Source organism: Pinus tabuliformis, chromosome J (genome assembly GCF_031772625.1).
Source record: "Pinus tabuliformis cultivar Carrire ecotype Pingquan chromosome J, CPIR1, whole genome shotgun sequence".
Taxonomy (NCBI): domain Eukaryota; kingdom Viridiplantae; phylum Streptophyta; class Pinopsida; order Pinales; family Pinaceae; genus Pinus; species Pinus tabuliformis.
In genome coordinates, this window is record NC_142295.1 from 80,088,476 (window position 1) to 80,103,424 (window position 14,949).

General features: G+C 39.4%; 1 protein-coding gene across 5 annotated transcripts in view; it reads right to left on the reverse strand.

The window, feature by feature from the left end:
* The window catches only part of LOC149225604 (uncharacterized), a 162,563-nt gene extending 148,078 nt beyond the window's left edge, over positions 1-14,485 (reverse strand). Inside the window, exons 1-3 of one of the 5 annotated variants that reach the window (XM_089377194.1) lie at positions 14,122-14,483; positions 13,251-14,034; positions 10,953-11,614 (exon numbers count right to left, since the gene is read on the reverse strand). In XM_089377194.1, coding sequence (XP_089233320.1) covers positions 10,953-11,614; positions 13,251-14,034; positions 14,122-14,145 — 1,470 coding nt within the window. In that variant the 5' untranslated portion in view covers positions 14,146-14,483. Of the gene's footprint in view, positions 1-10,952; positions 11,615-13,250 lie in introns of all 5 variants that reach the window. The other 4 variants (XM_089377196.1, XM_089377195.1, XM_089377193.1 and 1 more) reach the window with 4 other exon arrangements.
* Between the last annotated feature and the right edge of the window lie 464 nt (positions 14,486-14,949).

Genomic DNA, 14,949 nt, shown 5'->3' on the forward strand with positions numbered 1-14,949 from the left:
GTGAATTTTCATTCTTTTTATTAATAATATTGCCTTAAGTGGCCGCATTGGATCAAGTTGTGGATTGTTTCCCTCTTTGAGTGTTTTAACCGTGTCAAGAATACAAGTGTACTGATCTGTGATCTCTTTGTGAGCGGTGTCCTTTGGTGTTCAATTTAAGGAACTTACCCTGTAAATTCCTACACCCCTCACTACAACAACTCACTATTAAAATTCTCCCCGCAGCTCCTTTGTTCTACTTCAGAAAATCGATTCTCTGAACTCTTTGGGTGTGTTTCCAAGTGACCCTCAAGCCTCCTTAAATAATCTCCTCATTGACATTCAACGACCCAGATTAGAAGCTAATCTGGCTAAGATCATTTATGCTTGATCCTGGCCTTCTTCTAGATGTTATACCCATAGTTTATATTAATACCCTTTAATTATTTTTTTTTCCTAAGTTTAGACTTAGGGTCCTTTTAAAAATAATTAATTATTTTAATAAAATTGTTTCTGGGTGGAATTTCCTAAAACACTTTCTAGGTTCTTTGGAATACAGGTGCCTAAGCCTCCTTGCAAAATTTGAGACTTAGAGCACATTCGATGCTACAAGAAATCAACACTCCCTCTTAGCGAGGAATATGCTCTAGCAATGCCTTCAATCTTGAAGCATTACTCTATTCTGTAACATCTCCCACTGCATTGTTGATGTCTGACATGCTGTCCACCAACCACTGCACAAATGTTGCATCTGTACTGTCGCTGACCCTGCCACTGTAAACACTGCAACTTATGTTGCAGGAAACGTGGGGGGGGGGGGGCCCGTTTCCGGCTGGAAACTGGGACGAAACGCGGAAACGCGTTTGGTACGGCCAGGAAACGTGTTTCCGGCCGTACTGCCACGTTTCCCGAAACAGAAACGTGGCAGTACGACCGGAAACGCGTTTCCCGGCCGTACAGCCTGCATTTCCCAATTGAATTGTGTTTTTTTTTTTTTTCAAATTTGTTTTTTAATTTTCCAGATGTGTGTCTAAAGTTATAAAAGTGAATTTTTGCCCTAGTGTTGATATGCAGTTCATGGTAATGTTAAATTCTTAAAGTAAAAGTGATATTCTCCTTTATTTTTCATTTTCATCCTTTTACTTAAATTTTTAACATTACCATGAAATGACTCAGGATGTTTGAGAGTGGTTTCGCCCTCATTGGATTTCATATGGAGAAAGTAGAATTTTAGATCTCACTCAAAATCCAGCAGACTTATTTGTTTTTCAGGATTTCAAGATTGGGGGGATTGCAATGTTTCCATTGGATTTTATCATGTACTAGGGTATGGAACTTGTATTTAATCGAGAGAACCAAGCCCTCTATGCAGGGGAAACTCCCAATAATCAAGATCATGTAGGGTACTAGGGTATGAAACGTGTATTTAATCAAGAGCACTAAGGTCGTTCGACTATGTAGGAGGAGACTCCCAATATAACAGTGGTCCTTCTAAAGAATGGGATGTGGATGCAGAAAATCCTGATTTGGATCTCTCTCAAAATCTTCATATAGTACATGGTATTGCCACATCATCACCTACTTTCTGACATCATCTACCTCCTGTACTTGTTCTTTAATGCCCTAATGGATCTCTGAAATATGGCATCTCGGTTTTGTTAATCTCACTTTGTTGATCACTTATGACGTAATGCACATGTCATTCTACGCTACACTCTCCTTGTTCTACCACTTGGAACTCTATTTGACCTGTTGACCAAGATTGACCAAGTTGTAATTAGCCATTGACACCTCTAATAAAAAAGCTAGAACATGGCATGGACTTTTCTCATCAAGCTAAACAACCTAAGACCAAGTTGAAGTTTTGACCACCGGGACCTCTTTGCACTGAGAACCATGTATTGCCTTGGGAAATGCAAAAGTTGTCAAAAATGAGACTGCATGCGTGAGAGGGGTCAGAGGAATATCGTGTGAAATACAAGGCCACCTACATACTCTATAAACCATAACCATGTTGTAGAGATATAGGTGCACCTTGATGTGGGTTGGACTAGCCCATACACCAGTGATCACTATTGATTTTTTTGTGTGGCATCAGAAGGTATTCCTGCATGTCTACAAGTTGGCCCAGGAAGTAGAAAACTCAGCCTAGAAAGAAGACAAGTCGGCCAATCAGTGAAGGAAAGTGTCCTTTGGGTTGTCACACCCTTTTGATGCGTATAAATAGATAATGTGACGTCTCATTTGATCACCAATGAAAAGCATGCCTGAGAAAAAGGAGAAATCAGTTTGGAGATCATCTTTTCCTCATTTTCTCTCTCGTGGTCGCACGTGTGAAGGGCATTTGACCATACTTCAAGCAAAGTTGACCAAATTGTTTTGACCGAGAGTTGACCACAGGAGGGTTGCACGTGCAAACTGTTAACTACAAGGATTTTATTGCAAATTGCATAGTTAACTGCAGGGCCAAAATTTGATCGCGAGCTAGTTTGACCAGGCTGAGTTGACTGGCATTGAATTTCTGATCTTTGATTGTATTGAGCAGTGTTGACTAGCAGATGTTTTAACCAGGTTTGACTGATATTTGACTTGGATTATTAGCACTACTTTCTAGACAATGTAGGAATTTATAGGGTAAGTTTCTCAGACAGAACACCAAAGGACACCACTCACAAACAGATCGCAAATCGATACACCAGTACTTTTGACGTGGTTAAAACCCTCAAAGAGGGAAACAATCCACGGCCTGAGCCAACGCGGCCACTTCAGGCAATTTATTAATAAAAGAATGAAAATTTACATATGCTTCTCTCATAAACGGATTACCCTACAAATGACCCTCCATGCTCTTTAAATAGAGATCATGGACCAATCGGGTGTTAAGCCACGAATCAAGTGTCGGTAATACCGAGGAGAGAATGAACCGTCGGATCACTACATATCGTGACCGTCGGATTGTAAGTTACAAAATGTACATAGTAAAGAAACACACTTTACCTAACTCTATACTAGACCAAGTTGTACTTAACTATTTCCTATGTGTCGGAATATCCTAACATCCCCCCTTAAGAACAACTTGGGATAGGATTGAAGGATTTACAAATATGACACAATAGGAGAAGGAAGGAGGCACTAGAGCCTATATGACGTGGTTAAAACCCTCAAAGAGGGAAATAGTCCATGGCCTGAGCCAACGCGGCCACTTCAGGCAATTTATTAATAAAAGAATGAAAATTTACATATGCTTCTCTCATAGACGGATTACCCTACAAATGACCCTCCATGCTCTTTAAATAGAGATCATGGACCAATCGGGTGTTAAGCCACGGATCAAGTGTCGGTAATACCAAGGAGAGAATGAACCGTCGGATCACTACATATCGTGACCATCAGATTGTAAGTTACAAAATGTACATAGTAAAGAAACACACTTTACCTAACTCTATACTAGACCAAGTTGTACTTAACTATTTCCTATGTGTCGGAATATCCTAACATCCCCCCTTAAGAACAACTTGGGATAGGATTAAAGGATTTACAAATATGACACAATAGGAGAAGGAAGGAGGCACTAGAGCCTATCCCCCCTTAGTGACAACTTCCTGAACTCCAACCATAAATTGAAGTTTAGTGAACTTCGCCTCTGTGAGAGCCTTTGTAAAGATGTCTGCAACTTGATCATCTGTTGAACAATATTGCACTTCAAGAACATGGTCGTGAATGAGCTTTCTGATGAAGTGCATGTGCAGTTCAATGTGTTTGCTGCGCTGATGTTGGACTGGATCTTTGCATAGTTGAATGGCACTTTGATTATCACACCAAAGTGTAGTCGGATGCTGCTGCTGAAAGCCAAACTCTGACAGGATCTGATGAAGCCACAAGGCTTCCTTACTAGCTTCTACGACACCACGATATTCTGCTTCTGCTGAAGAAAGAGAAATGGCACCTTGTTTCTTGCAAGCCCATGTAATAGGCCCTGAACCAAGAGTGAACACATAACCTGCAGTAGACTTCCGATCATCAGGGTCACGAGTCCAATCGGAATCAGTGAAACCAACCAATAGAGGAGATGCTTTGGCACTGTAATGAATCCCAAACTGAATTGTACCTCGAACATAACGAAGTATTCTTTTAGCTGCTTTCTAATGACTTTCATGTGGGTTTTGAATAAACCGAGCAACAAGGCCAACGGCAAAGGAAAGGTCAGGACGAGTATGGGTTAGATATAAAAGTTTTCCTACAAGTTGACGGTATAAGGTAGCATCAACTTCAGGAGAAGTACAAGTGACTGAAAGTTTGACTCCAGACTGAAAGGGAGAAGGGGCTGGCTTACAGTCTTCCATGTGAAAATGGCGTAGAATATCACAAGCATACTTGGACTGAGAAAGGGAAATACCTTCCTTGGATTGCAAGACTTGAAGACCGAGAAAATAATGTAAGTGTCCTAAGTCTGTCATTTAAAACTTCCTTTTAAGGCTAGACTTCACATGGTTTATAAGGTTGGGATCACTACCAGTCAGGATAAGATCATCAACATAAAGAACAAGAATGATAAGAGACTTGCCCACTTTCTTGGTGTAGACAGTATTGTCAGAATGACACCTAGAGAAGCCAGATTCTAAAAGAAAGTTATCCATTTTGGCATACCAAGCTCGAGGAGCTTGCTTGAGACCATAAAGGGATTTCTTAAGCCGACATACAAGGTTGGAGTCTGTTTGTATAAAGCCAATAGGTTGTTCCATATAGATTTCTTCATGCAAGTCCCCATGCAAGAAGGCGGATTTAACATCCATCTGATGGACTTCCCATTTGAAAGAAGCAGCAAGGGAAAGAACAAGGCGGATAGAGTTCATTTTGGCAACAGGGGAGAAGGTTTCAGTGTAGTCAATGCCTTCAACTTGTGAAAAACCCTTAGCAACAAGACGAGCTTTATGTTTATCAACTTTCCCATCTGGTCCATACTTGGTTCTGTAAACCCATTTGCATCTAACAAGTTTTCGTCCCTTTGGTAGAGGAACAAGATCCCATGTATCATTTGCCAATAATGAATGATATTCTTCATTCATAGCTGCTTCCCAATCTGGATGGCCTGAAGCTTCTGCAAAGGTGTCAGGATCATAATTCACTGAAGCTTGAGCCAGTAAAGAAGAGGCTCTCTCGAACTGAGAACGTGTACGTCGCTGATCTGTAGGATCACCGGCAAGATCACCTGCTGCATCCCGAGTAGCACGGACCCATTTCGGAAGCTGAGGAGCTGAAGGAGGATCCTGAGAAGGTGGGGGAGGATTTTCATCCTCGCTTTCATCATCTGAAGAAGAAATATTTTCATAAGTAGAAGAGATAGGGAGAGGTGGCACATCCGCCGAACTAGGCTCGCAGGCCGATATATTTTCAGCAAACTTTACATCTCTTCTAATGATAACATTTTTGGACTTGAGTGGAATAAGTCTATTCCTTTGACATCTTCAAAATATCCAACAAAAATACATTTTTCACTCTTAGGTTCTAAAACTTTATGTTTCTCATCTGGAATATGGGCCCATGCTTCACTTCCAAAAACACGAAAGTGACTTACATCTGGTTTGATTGAGCTCCATGCTTCTTCTAGAGTGATATTCTTTAAAACCTTCATAGGAGTGCGATTTATTATGTAATTTGCACAGTTAATTGCTTCTACCCAATAATTAATACTAAGTCCTTTAGATTGAAGCATACAATTAGCCATTTCCTTTAAGGTGTGATTCTTCCTTTCAGCTACACCATTTTGTTGTGGAGTATATGGAACAGTATGTTGCATTTGAATTCCATTCTCAGTGCAAAAGTTGATGAATGTGTTTTTAACATATTCTCCGCCATTATCAGATCTTAGCTCAAGAATTTGTTATCCAGATTCTTTTTCAACAAAAGCCTTAAAGGCCAAGAACATGTTAAATACTTCACTCTTGAGTTTTAAGAAGTATACCCAAGTGCGTCTGGAGAAATCATCAATGAAAGTTAAGAAATACTTGTAGCCAGAGAATGAAGCAACTGGAAGTGGACCACATAAATCACTATGCACGAGCTGTAAAGGGGTTGAGGCGTGCCAAGAGGCACGCTTTTCAAAATTGTCCCGATGATGTTTTCCAAGTACACATCCGGAACAAACACCATCTCTGCAAGATACCATTGGAAGACCTGTCACCATATTTTCTTTACATAGATTCTGAAGAGAGCGATAGTTTAAGTGACCAAATCGTTCATGCCAAAGTTTGCTCACTTCATCATTATGAGCAACAAATACTAAGGGAAGATTTGATGACCCAAAGTTGTGAAACTTATACAACCTTGTAGAATCATCAACAATGCCAGTAGCTAAAATCTGTCTAGGATCTCTTAGGTCCTTAATTACAACATTGTGAGGTGAAAATTCAACGATTTTACCTTCACCTGAATGAGTTATCTGATATACAAATAGAAGGTTGCAGGATAAGGTTGGAACACATAATACATCATTAAACTGACCATTGTCTATATGAACGGTTCCAGTCCCTACAACACTAAGAGATCTATCATCACCAACATATATATTTTTGGTGTTACAATCATTTAAAGAAGAAAACATGGCTTTGTTTTTGGCCATGTGATAACAAGCGCCAGAATCAATGAGCCTCTCATGAGAATGAGAAGAAGAAGATACATTTAGTGCATAGCCAGACCGAGATGCTTGACAACCACATGCAGAAAGTGCCATTCCTGAAGACGAAGTTGAAGTTGAAGAGTGCTCCAAATGGATGTTATGCTTCTTCATTGTTGCTTCCAAGGCTTCCATCTTCTTAAAGCATTTGGATTCTAAGTGGCCATCTCGATTACTAAAAGTTGCAATGTCTATCAGTCTTCTTCCCTTTGTTTTTATTTGTCTTATCATTTTGTTGAAATGATTTTTCATTTTGAGGTTGAAATTGCTTAGGACCCTTGTTTGGTTTAGGACCATTCCTTTTAGGATACGACTTCTTAGGATTCTTTGAATTTGGTTGCTGCTGAGCGGCTAACGCTTTCTTAGAAGAGTTTCCAAGATGAAGAAGACCAAGGTGTAAGAGTTTTTCTTGTTCTCTTATTAAAGAATCACAAAAGGAATCAAAGGAAGGAGACTTGTAGGTTTGTCCTTGAGAAATGAAAGCTTCTCTTGTAGAATGGAAGGTGGAAACAAACACAAAATAGGTTGGTCCCAACTTAGTAAGAATAGAGTAGATAAGGCTACTATCTTCTTTCTTAACCTTAACACCTTCCAAGAGAAGTCTAAGGGTCTTGAACTTGGACAAAAAATCTTCAATGCAAGAAAAATTATTGGGGTCCAATGTAAGCAATTCATTTTCAAGTTGATGGGCTTTAAGTTCATTTTTAATTCCAAAGACTTTAGTAATCTGTTTCATTGCTTCATCGGGAGTATCAAGTTCTGCAATATGGAATCTAAGATCTGGAGAAATAGACATCCCTATCAACCCACATGCTTGGTCTTGCCTATTTTCCCATTTAGCTGCCTTGTCTTCATCATTCGGTTTGGTCTCTTGGCCTGTGGCTATTCTGTAAAGACCTTTACTTCTAAGTAAATCCACAATGTAGGACCACCATTGGAAGTAGTTGGTGTTGTCAAGAATAACTTGGCATGGACTTTCCATTTAAAAAAAAAAAACCGAAGCTATAGATGGTGAAACTAAGTGTACCAATGGAAAGATCTCGAAAAATTAGGCTATTTCAAAAAAAACGGTTCTGAAAACGGCTTCCGGATGAAGAAGTTATGGCTTTTTGAAGAAAATTTGATGAAGTCACCGACGAAGTGCGGGAATGTGCGGAAATGAAAAATCCGCCCCCACAAAATGGAGACTTGAACCCAAGACCTCTACTCTCATAAATTAGCTTTGCACCAAGTGAGCTATACAAAAAGTTTGAGAGAGAGGGGGGGGTTGATGCTTTGGGTTGCGTGCTTGCTTTGAGAAAGCTCTTTTTCCCTACAAAACAAAAAACACAAAACCCAACACGGACATACAAAAAAAAACGAACCTTACGGCTCAAAGTTAGCTTTAGCCGGAAACTAAATATTTTCAAAAACGAACCTTGCGGCTCGAAGTTAGCTTTAGCCGGAAACTAAATATTTTTCTCAATGTTTCCGATTTTCCGAGATCACACTAAGGAGCAGCGGAAAAGAGCATACGCATAAGAAAAATCCTTCCTTTCTGTTTCTGATTTGCCCAGATCGCACAGAGTCGCAGGGCAAAGAGCATACGCAGAAATGAAAGGTATAGATCCGGTAATAAAAAAAGGCTAAATAAACCGAAACCGAAATAAACAGAGAGAAAATGATAGTAAACTGCAAATAAACACTGTATACCTCCAGATCTTAAAAATGACGCAGCTAGGGCTACCGGAAACCTTTTCGTGTGAAACGAAAGGGGTTCCTCACTGGAACAGATGCTCCCAACACAACAACGCAGTCCTCTCGGCCCGAAAGCAGTCAGAAATAGTAGATCTAGGAAACGGTTGTCGGATGCAGTTCTACCGGCTTCAGATTTGGATCACCAACGGACGCGGCCCTCAACTTGGCTCTGATACCATGTAAGAATTTACAGGGTAAGTTCCTCAGACAGAACACCAAAGGACACCACTCACAAACAGATCGCAAATCAATACACCAGTACTTTTGACGTGGTTAAAACCCTCAAAGAGGGAAACAGTCCACGGCCTGAGCCAACGCGGCCACTTCAGGCAATTTATTAATAAAAGAATGAAAATTTACATATGCTTCTCTCATAGACAGATTACCCTACAAATGACCCTCCATGCTCTTTAAATAGAGATCATGGACCAATTGGGTGTTAAGCCACGGATCAAGTGTCGATAATACCAAGGAGAGAATGAACCGTCGGATCACTACATATCGTGACCGTCGGATTGTAAGTTACAAAATGTACATAGTAAAGAAACACACTTTACCTAACTCTATACCTAACTCTATACTAGACCAAGTTGTACTTAACTATTTCCTATGTGTCGGAATATCCTAACAGACAAATTGTTGATTTGTAAACCTTGTTGAACAATAAATTCTCCTAAGAAAAGTTGTTGGTTTTTCTCACAAGGTTGTGTTTCCTAGGGTCAAAAATATTCTCTTTTGTTCATGGTTTTCTTTCTGTGATCTTTATTGTTTCCACGGCATTTACTGTTGAGAATTTCTGAAGTGTAATTATTCAATCATAACAGTGGCATATAATACTGGTTGAAAACCATTAGGAAGTAATTACCTGGCAGAAAATTGTATTCTACCACACTAGCCTTAGAATTTCAACATGGTATCAAAACTTTGTTGAAAGATCAGCCATTGAAGTTAGCCTAAGAGACAGTATTCAGCAGCTTGATTGGATTTTTTTTATCTCTTGTCAAAATGGTGCCAAGTCTCACAGTAGAAGACAAGTTTGATGACCTCAAGATCATGTGAAGGGTGTCATTCCAAGGCCAGAGGGAGCTGAGAAAAAAAGCCAACTATATGGTGAAAGGTGTTGGGACAACATTGTTTCATCTAGAGTAGCATGCATAAGTCAACCTTCAGGTAAGGAGGAGTTAGTGGCTCCTTCCAATTCTATCAAGAGACCTAGGTGGTTTGAGTAGACATTGAGGGATGTTCAAGAGCATGTGGGGCCTCTTGGTAGCACATTCAGAGAAAGCAAGCCTCTAAAGAAGTTTTTAAACTACATTGCACTGATGAGTAGCATTATCGAAGAGGTAGTAGACCAAGAGGTTTGGAGGAGAGCCATGGTGAAGGATGATGCATGCAACATTGTGCAAGGTCCAAAAGGACAGCCAATTCTAGGTGGCTCTTCAAGAAGTACCTTCCTTACTAAGAGGGAGAGTTGATAAGAGTAGCTCAAGCAAGTAGTTCCGCACAAGGCTAAGTGTCTAGGTATGTGGAAGTCACCATTGACCCTTAAGCTTAGCAATTACTTTAATTAATAATCTAAATGATTTTTATAAAACAAAGTGAGTTAATTTAATGAAATGCAAAAGTTATTTGCATTAGTGAATTAGATGAATCTTAATCATTAATCTAAAGTGATGTAATCTCAACTGTCAATCACTGAAACTAATAAAAGCAAGGCTAGGCTAAGGGAGAAGACAAATATTGAGCACAACACACAATGAAAGTGAGATCTCAGTGATTGGTTGGAGAAGGGCCTTCATCAAAGCATGCAAGGTTTGGGTAAGAGTGCAAGGGGCAGCAAGGGGAGGATCCAAATCAGCTAGCGCATTGAAGGACAGATCAAAGGTATTTTTCCTCGAAGGGCCATTATCCCAGCAAGGGTTCCCTTGTATGTTGTACAATTTAATTAATGAAACAGCAGAATTGAAAAGCAGAAATCAAATTCTTCCTTGTATTGGTTTTTTTGCTTCCGCTGTAATATTTAAGTGTTAAAATCTCAGCCATGTTTTTTATTTCAGTAGATCTGCTCCTCTAGGAAGTAATTTAACAAGGTTGTTGGGGTTAGAAATAATTTATAAACAAGATCTATGTCAAATATTTCCCTTATGAAGCAAACAAGACATTTCTAGTTGGGGTATCCAAAATAAGTGAACAGAACTCCCCAGTTCCAGAAATACAGAGGACAACATCTTCCTTTATTGTTTTATATCAAAAATATTCATAACAATCGTGTTTTACCAAAAAAACACATTTCCAAAAAAGATCAATTAGATGGACAATACATTTCCAAAAAAGGTCAATTAGAAGGACAATACATTTTCAAGAAAGATCAATTATGCAGCATATAGAATCCCAACTCTTGAAATCGCCTTGAAAATCAAATGAAAAATCCCTGGAGAATGCCAATTTAAGTATTCCCTCAGTTCAATGTAGTGAATTGAAATACAAAAGTGCTTGAAATTATTTTATCGGAAGATATCAGTACGAATACTGCATTGAAAATATGAGAGATTGAAAATTTTACCTCATATGTCCGGGCAGTTGGATTTCTATCCATTAAGCTACATTTCAATCGTTCACTATGACATTTGCCATTTTGATGTCCAACCCCTCTTGCCTCCAAACATTGGGCCTGATTATCCTTATCATTGTGAGTCTTCTGTAATAAATTTATGTCAACTTCATTGGTTGAATTTTCTAATTGTTCATTTCCATCTACTGGAGCAGCAGAAGGAACACTTTCTTTCATGGACACCTGACCTTCAGCAACTCGCAATGCATCAGGCAATGGATCCTCAACCCGTGAATTCAATTCTAAAATACTTTTTCTAAGACAATCTTGTGTTTTGATAAATTCAGGAGTTAATTTATTCTCAGATGGATGTGTTGTCCTTGACGAAAGCATCCTCTGTTCATTCACAACATCAGTTTTTGATCTTCCAGTATCTTGAGCAGCTGTCACTGTCGCTCCCTTTCTGATTATGCCATCTGGACTGGAAATTTCATTTTCTTCTAAATTGATGAAAGTGTGTGGAAAATCTGGAACCTTTCTATCAGATAAGGGTTGACCATTCCAAACATCAACTAATTCTGTTGTTCTAGAGGAACAAACTTGGTTCTTTTTTGCGTTAGACGCCATTTTCCTCCTTTCCTTGTTCATGCCAGCCACTGCACTGGAATGCAAATCTGCAGGATTTAATTAAACAAAAATATAAATACTATCTTTTCAATGCAAACTGCACAACAAAAATTAGACATGTATATGCCCAATAATATTTTAAAATATGACTATTTTAAGTAATACAGACAAAACTTTAGCATGAGTAATTCTGCTCACTATCACGTTCCTAACTTCTTAATGAATTATTGGGAAAGAGAACAAATGTCTGACAAGCACCATAGATGTAGAGAGGCAGAGTTATGGGATTGGAAAACAATTAAAGTGCTTTTTGGGCTCCTAGTTTGTCTAGTGATATTATATGGGTGTGAATTGTGGGCTAGCAACATCCGTGTCTCAAAATGGAAGCAAATTGAGAAAATCCAAAAACGCTTGATCATGACCAAGTTTAAAATAAAATGCTTGGTTTCTTATGAGATAATGCTGAGTGAAACAGGAGCAACTTCAATTGAAGCAATTGCTATGGTGCATCTCATAAAGTATCTTGAGAGAATTGAGCAAATGGGAGAAGGTAGATGGCCTAAAGTTATCTTCAACGAAGGAATGAGTGAAAGAAAGAAATCATGGATGAGACAAAACAACAAATGGAAGCAAAAATGGAATATTTACCTAAATACATGTCCCACAAATAGCAAGGATTTAAAGAGTTATGTTATGGAGAAGTTTTGTATGCATATATGGGGAAAAGAGTTGGGTAGAAAGAAGTACTATGTTCAAGAATTCAACCCGACGTGTGATCTTCATCAAAAAGAGTACATTGGAGCTAGCATTCCATAGAGAGCAAAGATTCTTATTGCTCAATTAAGAACTAACTCACATCAACTACGGTGTGAAACAGGTCGGCGGAAAAGACCTAAAGAAGTTTGGGAAGAGCAGATGTGTAATTTTTGCACTTCTGGGGCAGTGGAATCGGAAAAACATTTCATTTTAGAATGTGATGCTTCAGAGACATCAGAGACAATTACAATTACAGTAGTGCGAAACAGGTCGGTGGAAAAGACCTAAAGAAGTTTGGGAAGAGCAGATGTGTAATTTTTGCACTTCTGGGGCAGTGGAATCGAAAAAACATTTCATTTTAGAATGTGATGCTTTTAGAGACATCAGAGACAGTTACAGCAGTATGTTAACATCAGTTCCTTGGCATTGTCTTTTCAGTAAACGGACTGTTAGAAGGTTGGGTCAGCTCATCATTAATTTGAATAATAAAAAGATTGAATTGCAAAATGCAAAAAGCAGGGAAGCTGGTTCATCGTTAAAATTTCATTCATTCATCTATGCGGTCTGCAATTTACCTCACCTTCCATGTATGATATTACATTTTTCCTGATTAATGATGACATTAAAGGACAAGTTTCCAAAGGTAAATTTCCTCGGGAGTTAACGTAAATGAGAAAGGCAACATATCGCTTTGCTGGGAGATGCATTATGCACTCCTTTTAAAGAAGTCAGTACATGATATACTCTCATGAGTTACCGGTCTCTTTCATTTTCTATTTTAATGTAAATCCCTTTTGTTTTTTACCAGAGTCCGGGAATATTCCCCACCAGGCCGAACATCGGTCTTTTAATTACCACGGTCACTGGCCTAGTTTGGTTATCTGTGTACAACAACAAAACTTCAATATATAAGCATAGAAACCATACCTATCCACGGAGGAGGTGAAAATGTTGGACAGATTTCCTCACCGTCCATTTGTAATTGAGTAGCAGGGCCGCCAGCTTCACAACGAGGGGTCGATAATCCCGCAGCCGTTGCATGTTCGGAACCTTCACCAGATAGGGGATTATACCTTCCCCGTGCAACATCTTCAGCTACAATCTCTAAAAAAGTCGGCCCCGTGCCTTCCCATGCATCCTTTAAAAATACATTCAAAGATTTCAAAACATCTTCTTTTTTATACTTAGCGAGAAGTGTGTGGCACAGTTTAGGATTCGCAGACACGGCTACAAGTTCCTGTTTAAAGCCCTCGGACCTATTGGAAACCCATCCAGCAACATCTACTTCTTCTGTGTCCTCAATACGCTCGGTCCAGAGTTTTCTCAAAGCCTCGTTATAGCCGTCCCAATCAATCTTTTCGGCTCTCAGGTGCTTTACAGTACACTCGACGGCTACGCTCCAGCACAATTCTCGGATACGGATTGCATCATTTGAATTCTTAAATTCTTCCCTGTTGTTTAACTCTTTAAGGGATTCTAGGGTTTCAAGAGTTTGCTCAGAAATCGAGCCCTTTGAAATCTCTGACCGAATTCTCTTCAATAACACCATTTTCTTCAGTGTAACATTCTCATTTGAGGAGGGAAGGACTCTGAACAATTCGGCGACGAGCCAGTCTTCGTCGCAGTGTCTGAGAACGTACTCTAAAATCCACTCTGCGCTCTTCTTGTCCTGGTGGATTTCAGCAGCGGCCATTAATTGTCTGTAAGCTCCCTGTAAAGTGCAAATTGCCCTGAAACGGCTATTTTCCATGATTCAATCCATTAAAACCGATTAAATACATGATAACATAGAACCTACCCTGACGATACTCCATGATAACATCCCATGGCTCTTCCTTCTTCAGTTTCGGCTTATACCAACCACCTCCATTGCAAAAAAATCACATGGGAAAAGAAATCACTCAGAGCAGAGAAAATGCCCATTGATTTATTTGTCAAGCGAACGACCGACGGCAACGTCAAAGGCCCCCCTGCTCAGAGCCGATTCCACAAGCTTGTATTCAGCCTTACTCTTTAACAGTGCATTTCGCCGAAGAACAGCTACTGTATATGACCATAAATTTGAATCCAAAGCTTCCGAGAAATTTAAACGATCGAACTTGAAGGGTGGGGCTCATTTGTCATTATGTCATTTCTTTCTTTCTTTCTTATTATTGTTTTTAATATTTCAGATACACATCATAAGATTTCAAAGGGTGAATCCCCGATGGGGTAGTTACGCCGGCAAAGAGGAATTGTTGGAAACCGCATCGGTAATAGGTGTCACCATTTAGGGGACTCGGGAGGTGTGGCGGTTGCTACCTAGGTTACCACACTACTAGTCTCGTCGTTTTAAATGCTCGTTAACGGTGCTAGGGTGGTCAAAGTACATGAATGAATGAAGGGATTTTAAGGACTTACGACTCCAATCCATCTCAATTTCAAATTTTTTCTCCTCCAAAATAAAATTAACCTATTTTTTTTCCTTTTTAGGGAGAAGATCATGATTGTGGTTTTGCTAACGTTTACTTGCATCCCAACCTCTTCACAAAGAGCTCTAAGGCCTTCAAATGCTCTCTGAGACCATGAGCCGATTTCACAATTAGGGTAAGGTCATCAGCATAAAAGAGAAGTCTCACCACATAAT